At 36.2% G+C, this 8,367-nt stretch overlaps 1 protein-coding gene across 1 annotated transcript in view; it reads right to left on the bottom strand.

Annotated features, from left to right (window-relative positions):
- Positions 1-5,942: 5,942 nt before the first annotated feature.
- Positions 5,943-8,367, bottom strand: part of LOC114650872 (uncharacterized) — a 56,931-nt gene continuing 54,506 nt past the window's right edge. The window contains exons 7-8 of the mRNA XM_028800781.2: positions 6,865-6,921; positions 5,943-6,755 (exon numbers count right to left, since the gene is read on the bottom strand). Coding sequence (XP_028656614.1) covers positions 6,684-6,755; positions 6,865-6,921 — 129 coding nt within the window. The 3' untranslated portion in view covers positions 5,943-6,683. The remainder of the gene's footprint in view (positions 6,756-6,864; positions 6,922-8,367) is intronic.

Genomic DNA, 8,367 nt, shown 5'->3' with positions numbered 1-8,367 from the left:
TTTGGATGATGGTGAATATTGACTTTCACATAGTGTAGGTGGAACACACTGTTTTACTTGCTATGTTACTATCACTGCAATGATTTGTACTTTATCGTATTTTATATTTGTTTATTAAAAAATATTGTTGTCAAATGTCACAGAGTTGATGCCAAACTAAATCGTAGTGATACTTTAAAAGTGCTTTTATATCAAGAATTTTTATATCATGCTTATCATGATGTCTATGGGTCACACACTACAAGCCATCGCAGTTTACAGATTTGCCCTGTAGCAAGTGCCAGTGGCCAGCCATTAACCTACAACATCCAAGATACAGCAGAACTACTCTCAGAATCAGTTTTTTGTTGGCTTGAGCTAAAGTTTGCTCTTTGACCTTGAATAGCAGTTAATTCTTCTTCCTGTTAACATCAGCTGAGCTCTAACTCACTCTAACTCAGCCCCCACCAGACTCACAGTCCCTCTGCCTCCACACTTTACCGCTCCACGGTGCAAATCCTACCGACTACACCAAGTATTTTGTTGTGCACTCATACACTTCACAAGCCATCTCAATCAATAGATTTGCAGTATGGAAAAAATGCTGGTGACAAGCCACAATGTCTGAATTACAGTGGCTCACAGAAGCAGGTTCTTATTTGTCTGTGGTAAACGAGGCTCCTTGACTTTGACTGAGCAGATATTGCTTCTGAACACTGTGTTCAGTGTTTCCTGGTGTCATCTCTTTCTCGCTGTTTCTCACTCAGCCCCCACTGTACTTCACCACACTTCCACCTCCACACATATTTAGTGACTAAACAGCATCATTTTATAGTTTTCCCAAAATAAAACCTATTTTTGAAGTGGCTTAAAATTAATTAAAAATGTAATCAATTAATAATGTTGTCAACAGCATAAGAACCCAACATTACCCATAATCAATCCATCCATTGATCCACCTAGTTTCCTGAGCTGTTTGGTTGTCAGAGGCTTATTCTCATAGCATCAGACACTAAACAATAAGAACACTGAAGAAGATGCTCCTTGGGACACATTTTTGTATGTATTCATTAACACCTGGCCAGTTTATACATGCCAAGTAGCATAGGCACTTAGGAAGTGAAAGGACACCACAGAACCTACAGAGAATTGACAAATAAATTGGAGGAAGAGCCAAAAAAGCAACAAAATGTTAATTAAAAGTATTTTATAGTATTTAATAGTTTACATTACATTTCTGAAAAACTGTTTTATTAAATAGCTATGGGTTTAAAAAATTGCTTATTATCAGCACAAATCTTCCATATCTTCATTGGTTATACTCTTTCATATTCATTGTAGATACATCATCTATTACCACTGTCATTTTGAAATACACACCCATGCTGGAAAGTCACTCGTTGGTATATTCTAACCTCATTCACTTCAAACTGCTAACAAAAATCCATTTATTTTGTGAACAACTGAAATAATGCTGACCCTTGATTTAGAGTACTGCTGCAGCCACAGGAAGGCATACATTGTGTTTTTTTTTATGAGTATGGGTTGTTTAAGCTTATTAAAGTATATATTTTTTACAGAGCCATGGATTAAAAATGGTTTGAATTAACAATGCAGGCCATTGTATTTTAATAATTTCCTAGCCCAAAAGAGTGAACTTTCCTTATAAACAAACCACACACAAAAAGCTTACTTTCTCATATCTTTATTGAAAAAACATTCACTGTTTATCATAAAAATTGATTTAGAAACTTGTGTTAACTGCACTAGGGCAAAAATTAATTCCAGATTAGCAGCAATAACTTAATTCAAATATTTCCTTCTTCTTGGTCCTTCTCTTGGACTTAAGAGATATTTTTCTTGAAATTCTCCCCTACAGAATTATTTCAACTCAATAATTATTGGTCTTTTTTCATAAATTTCTCAGAATTTTAATTTGGTCAAAGTCATGACTTTGACATATTTTTTTACATTTTTCTAAAATTCTTCTGTTGCCATGCTACATGACCCACATTCTAATAAGATACAGTTTATTTAAAGATATGGAAACATTGCCTTGCAGAATGTACTGGTACAATCCAGGATTTAAGTTGCCCCGGTCCTGGAATTAGAAAGTGGTCCCAAACAGTTATAATTCCACCACATATTTTGTCCGAGATGACTCTTATAAGTCTCTTATGAGTTTTTTTTTTTTCAAATATTCTATGTCTCATTTGTATTAACAACTTCAACCTTCTTTTTTTACTAAGCATTCTTCCTTTTGCCTGCAGGACCATCCAGATGGTCTGTCGCAAACCTGAGATGAAAGTGTTAGTTAATGATCTTTACAAGAGCAGTGGGTTTTCTCCTTGGGCATCTTGTTTAGTATTTTAAGATAACAATGAGCACTGGCATTGTCAAACATCACAGACACTTGCAGATCCTTAAGCACTAACAAATATTACTCCAGCAATAGTTTGTCTTGCTGTTAGAATGTCTCCTGACTACAAAAAGTGTTCAGTTTATACATTTTGTAGAGTATAATGACTTCTCAATAAAACTGAGGATCCAAGGGGTTCACAAATCTTTTCTAGAAAATAGCTGAAAAATTGGATTGACATGTTCAATAACAAACCTGAAAGTGTTACATTTTTTGTGTGTTCTTTGTTAAGCAGAGTCTTATACATGTAATTAGTAGTTTATGTTATACTATTACTAAAGGTTTATTTATTATTAAACAATAAGAGGAGCAAGTAATGGAGGAAGGTGTGGCCAGTAGGAGTGGAGTGCTGGAAAGGAAAAAAAAGATGTAGTTGGTGTAGCTCAACATTATATGTTAATGTTTGTCTTATTAACAGAACTGGCAAGTAGTTCCAAAATCTGGTAAGTTGAAAGTAGTGGACTATCCTCACCTTCTCTTACAGAATCGCATCTAGAAGTTACAGATTTTACATTGTGATGGACAGCCGGCAGCTCAACCCAGCACCCAGGACGTTAGATGGTGACTTCCCTGCAGCATAGCGGTGCCCCGGCTTCTTGCAGGGCACTATGGGATATGGAGTTTGGCTTTACAGCCCTGCTGAGTACTGTGGGTGCCGCCAGGTGATGCTGCAGGAAGACAGAGGGATTTCTGTTTCCCATATAGCCCAGAAGTACTCCCAAGTCATGGGGACGGAAGGACAGAAGTACTTCCAGGCTGACGAACAATACAACTCTCCATCTGACCTGGAGTACTGACAAGTCACATGGATGGAAGGACAGAAGCACTTCCAGGTCAAGGACTATATAAAGGACTGGTGGAGACCCAGCAAAGGAGCCGGAGTTGGGAGGGAGTGTGACAGAGCTTGCTGGGGGAAGAGGAGGAAAAGTATTGTGTTGATTAGTATGTATTGTGGATGTGGTGCTTTGGAGGCACTATAGAGAAGAAAAAGATTAAAAATCTTCTTGGTGTTTTTAAACCTGTGTCCAGAGTATCTGTCTGTTGGGTTTCACAGGGCAATAGCACCCCCAAGTGTCCACAACATATAGATAAAAGTTACTTATTTATACTATTTTCTGGAGAATAAAAAAGAAATGTGATTTTTTTTAATCAATGCCTATCTGTTTATAATTCCCTGTAGTGGAAAAAGATAATCTTAGTAAAATTACAGTATTTAGGGTTTATAGGCAAACTGCTGTTAGAAAAAGCAATGATTTCAGTTTAATAGTGTTGATGTTTCTCTTATTTTTTATATTAGAATCTCTCTGCCTCAAGTCTAAGACGTGTTGAAATCTACATAATTAAAGTAGACCTCATGTTTTTTATTTGGTATGTGGGTTGTCTATTTGGTCTGGTACAATAATACACACCTGATCCCTTTACTTCATGGTGGCCTTTTGCTCTTCGGATACAGTCACCCGTTTTGCTCTTGGCATCGCTCATCGAATTGACCACATTTACAGTCAAATAGTTATTCTGAGATAGTGTGATGGTGGTTGCTACCCATTGGACTAGTTTAGTAATTCTAGACTAGTCATGGTAGTGCTTTGTTATCATGACATGCACATCGATTTATCATTATATTTATTAATTCATTACCAGCCATTCAAAGTTATCAGTCCATTAGCATTATAGCTATAAACCTCATTCATGTGGCCTGACCAGGTGCAAAAAAGTTACTACAATGTTGCTGTTGCTAGCATATAACGTGAGACAACAGAATAAGCTAATAAGACCAATTTTAATATTTTTAGACCTTTGTTTGGTATTTTTACTATCCTTTTTATTTTTTTTTTACCTTTCTTCTGCTTGTTTTTCTTATTTTTATATTTTTCTTCCTAATCTTCGTAACCAGACAGACACACAGACACAGTGACACTTACACAGATACTTGTCCTTTTAATAAGGTGGATGGCATGTATTGTGCACAGTGACTTTCTTATATAATTATTACATTTCTTCTAGCTGAAAGTGTAGGTTATAACATAGACATTTATTTTTTAATCCATATCTAATGTAAATGCTTCAATATATAATGTAGATGTGTTAAGTGGGGCGGCACAGTGGTGCAGTGAGTAGCGCTGCTGCCTCGCAGTTAGGAGACCTGAGTTTGCTTCCTGGGTCCTCCCTGCGTGGAGTTTGCATTTTCTCCCCGTGTCTGCATGGGTTTCCTCCCACAGTCCAAAGACACGCTGGTTAGGTGCATTGGCGATCCTAAATTGTCCTGGATGTGGATGTGTGTGTGCCCTGAGGTGGGCTGGCGCCCTGCCCGGGATTTGTTTCCTGCCTTGTGCTCTGTGTTGGCTAGGATTGGCTCCAGCAGACCCCCGTGACCCTGTAGTTAGGATATAGTGGGTTGGGTAATGGATGGATGGATGTGTTAAGTCATTAGGATGATATTAAAAGGTAAGACATGGTTTATTTTGGCTAATTTCTGTTCCTAAGACCTGACGTTTGATTTCAGCACAATTTATTGTGAATATCTGTGGAAAAATGAGGATTTGGGTCCTATCCACAAGGCTGTAACTTTTCTTTTAATATTTTAAGACTATTCAGCACCTACACTAGACAAGGCCATCCTTGGGCAAATTTTTCCTTTTGTTCTTCTGTTTTAATTACATTAATTTACAAGCACATTTGAGAGCACCACGATAATGACTGAACATTATTAATTTTGCTTTTACAATTTCTTGTTCACATGGTGCAGACAGACTTGTGCAGTTAGTGTGAGGTGTATAATAAACACTTGAAATTATATTGTATTACAAAATGTTGCATCACCATTGTTTTATGGGGGTTTAGATAAACACTGAATTTTTAGCAAATGTCCTGTTTATGAAACACTTCATTAATGTTACTGATTATATTATACTGTTAAATAACTAACGTAATTAGGTCTACTGTTTGACACAAGAGGATAAACATAATTTGTTTTATAAAATTATAGGAAACATAGGAAAACAACCTCAATAAGAAATTGATTATTTGAAAAGTATGGAATTAGGGTTACACGAGGTTTAGACATGTTGTCTACCTTTTGTAAATATAGAAGTTGCTCTTCCATAGGTGACATCTGAACTAAACTCAAAAAGTGGTATCCATTAGCTGTTCCCAGCACATCCTCGTGCACCCATCATTGCTGGTTTATTTGACCAGGCTGACATTACCAGAAGCACAAGTTTCCACACCATCAGCCCCAAGGATCAGTTTGCTCAGCTGTTCCTCTACTACAGTTCAGCCACTTGAGAGTGCTGAATGATATTTTCTTCAGGAGAAAACTATTGAAACAATTTAGAATGTCAGCCAAAAGTAACATTTAATTTATTGAGAAACCAACCTCACATATAAAAGTTTCAGGAAAAAGAAAAAAGAATATTAGATGACATCTGTATTTCAAATTCAAGCAAATTAGTTCTCTACATATATGAAGTATACAGTATTAACATCAGTTGAATCACAGGGTCTTGTCTTGTCAAAGAAATTTGTTGTTACAAGTGCACTGATATGCCATTAAAAAGATTTATTGTACCAATATAAAAAGAACAACATTTGATTTGTGTGTATCAGTAAATTAATTGCATTCAAAACCAGTATTCCTAGTCCTTGAAGCAGTAAATTAAAGGACAACAGAATTTGATGCTTTGATTAAAATACTGTTACCAAACATGATATACAGAAGAGTACATATTTTACATTTAATGAAGAAATCTTAGCATAAAAAATCTAAAGACAAAATAGCACTTGAACTTTCCGTAATTGAATGTGAATAGAAATGATTAGAATATTAAACATTTTGCCATTTTAAGGTAAGACCACATGTCAAAATACATAATGATCACCTTAACATCAGGAAACCTAAACACAGTCAGATGATTTACCTTTCCATATTGCTTATATTCAGTGATTTACAAATTGAGTGGCTTATATATTGTTTTTCAGAGGGATAACCTGAAGACTTTGTGACAATTTGGAGACTAAAACTGGTCATTTGAGATTTATTGTTGAACACCTTAGTTAAAGCCACAAAAATCACGGCAGGGCAACCAAAATGATCTTAAACAGAATGCAATATATAGTTTATTTAGAAAATATGTTTGAACAAATGATTCAAGTCAAAGTCACAATCTCTGTAAGGGTTTGTTACGGTTTCCTTAAATAAATGTTCGTTGTTTTAACAGAATTGCTGTCTAAGCTCACCTTAGGTGCTCTTTTATTGCTGTTTATCATTGCTTATTCTTAGATTTTCTTAGTGATGGTCTTGGTTTGAAGATTTTACCAACAGTGTGTCATAAACCGGAGTCTTTGTGATGATAAGTTCCTTAATGATAAAAGGAATAAAATGAGTTTTAAAATTGCTTCTATTTTTAAATGTAGTATATAATGTCTATAGGATTACTGAGTACTTGCAAAAATGATCATTTCAATACCTGGTATACATCGCAACGGATAGTGTCCTCCATTGTTCCATCAACATACATATTCTCCTAAAATGTAGAAATATATTTTTCAATTGATAAAATATTCTATAAAACATTATTTCTCCAGTCCTAATCACCTCCTATAAGTAACATAATACGACATGCCATTGTAATTAGATGCACAGAAGTCTATCAACAAGCACAATGGAAACTTCTCCAAACAGTTCGTCAGTCCTCAACAGTTGCCTATAACCATGATTACACTCACTGCATACAAAACTGCCAACAGTGCATCAATATGGTCTATGGACTTGACAGAGTATATGGAGGGCCTGGGTACATTTTAAAATTCACAAAATGCTCCTGAGAAATTAAACAGAGTGCAATAGATGGCACACATGACTGAACAAGGATCCTTACCCGGGCAGGAGGTGCAATGAAGGATTGAGGGAAATGAGCACTGGTTAATATTTTCTTCCCTAATATGCTAGATGGCAGCATCCCTTGGTTAGGATTCCCTCACGGACATCAACAGGGCCTGCTGGGACTTGTAGTCCCATGGGGCAGCCCTGTTGGATTCTGAAGGGGGTCACCTGTGGGAGCTGCCACGATTCATAATCCCTACTTTCAGGGACTGCTGTTTGAAGTGCTCCCAACATAATTTGTATTTGTTCCAAATATTTTACTACCTCAGGAGAAAAAATTATTTAAGTTGAGAATAAAAGACTCTTCCCTCTGTTGTGCTACATTATTATCACCAAAGTCAGTATCACTTTCTCTTGTATTGTTAGTACTTGTAGAAGAATCCTGGACATTTTCTTTATTAGGTACTAATTGAATACACTCCAAAATATATATATAAAAAAATTAGAAAATATTTTCATGACAACAGGCCTTTCAGGTTAATATAACTTATCAATTCCAACTCACCTTGTTTTCAAACATTAATTGAGCAGCTCTAGAAGGAGCCTAGAAGTTCTTTTCTGACTTTTCTCTAATACTGCTATATTATTATTGGAATATAGAATACTGCTCTATAATGTATTAATGTTGTGCTCTCACAAGTGCGTTACATCACCTAAGCAGAAGCTCCCATGATTTGCACTTCACACAAACAGCTATGTTACCCAGCATTCAATTAGTTGTTTTACTTGCTTCTGGACAATGTGATAATTACACTCGTAAGTCATGAAAGACAAAGTGGGCACAACCCATTTTTCTAGGCTTGTTCGTAGCACCGAAATGCATTCCAGAATGAATGGTTGATCTACAGCTAACAGCTTTACTAACAATTTGGGCAGTCCTGCACTTCATCTGATAACAAAAGTGTAAATCAGAGTTGAGCTGGCACCTTTGCAGAGGCTCCTTCAGACAAAAGGAACCCATTCATCTTAGGCTTGTGACCATGAACTGGGTCTGCTTGTATGTGATGAACAGAATAACTCTCCTATAAGAAGGCATTGGTTCTGTACCTGGATGTGACCTTGATCCACCTTGATCACCCAAGGTTAC

This window comes from Erpetoichthys calabaricus, chromosome 4 (assembly GCF_900747795.2).
Source record: "Erpetoichthys calabaricus chromosome 4, fErpCal1.3, whole genome shotgun sequence".
Classification (NCBI taxonomy): domain Eukaryota; kingdom Metazoa; phylum Chordata; class Cladistia; order Polypteriformes; family Polypteridae; genus Erpetoichthys; species Erpetoichthys calabaricus.
Note: the sequence above shows the minus strand (reverse complement) of the source record. Positions and strands in the feature narration are given on the sequence as shown.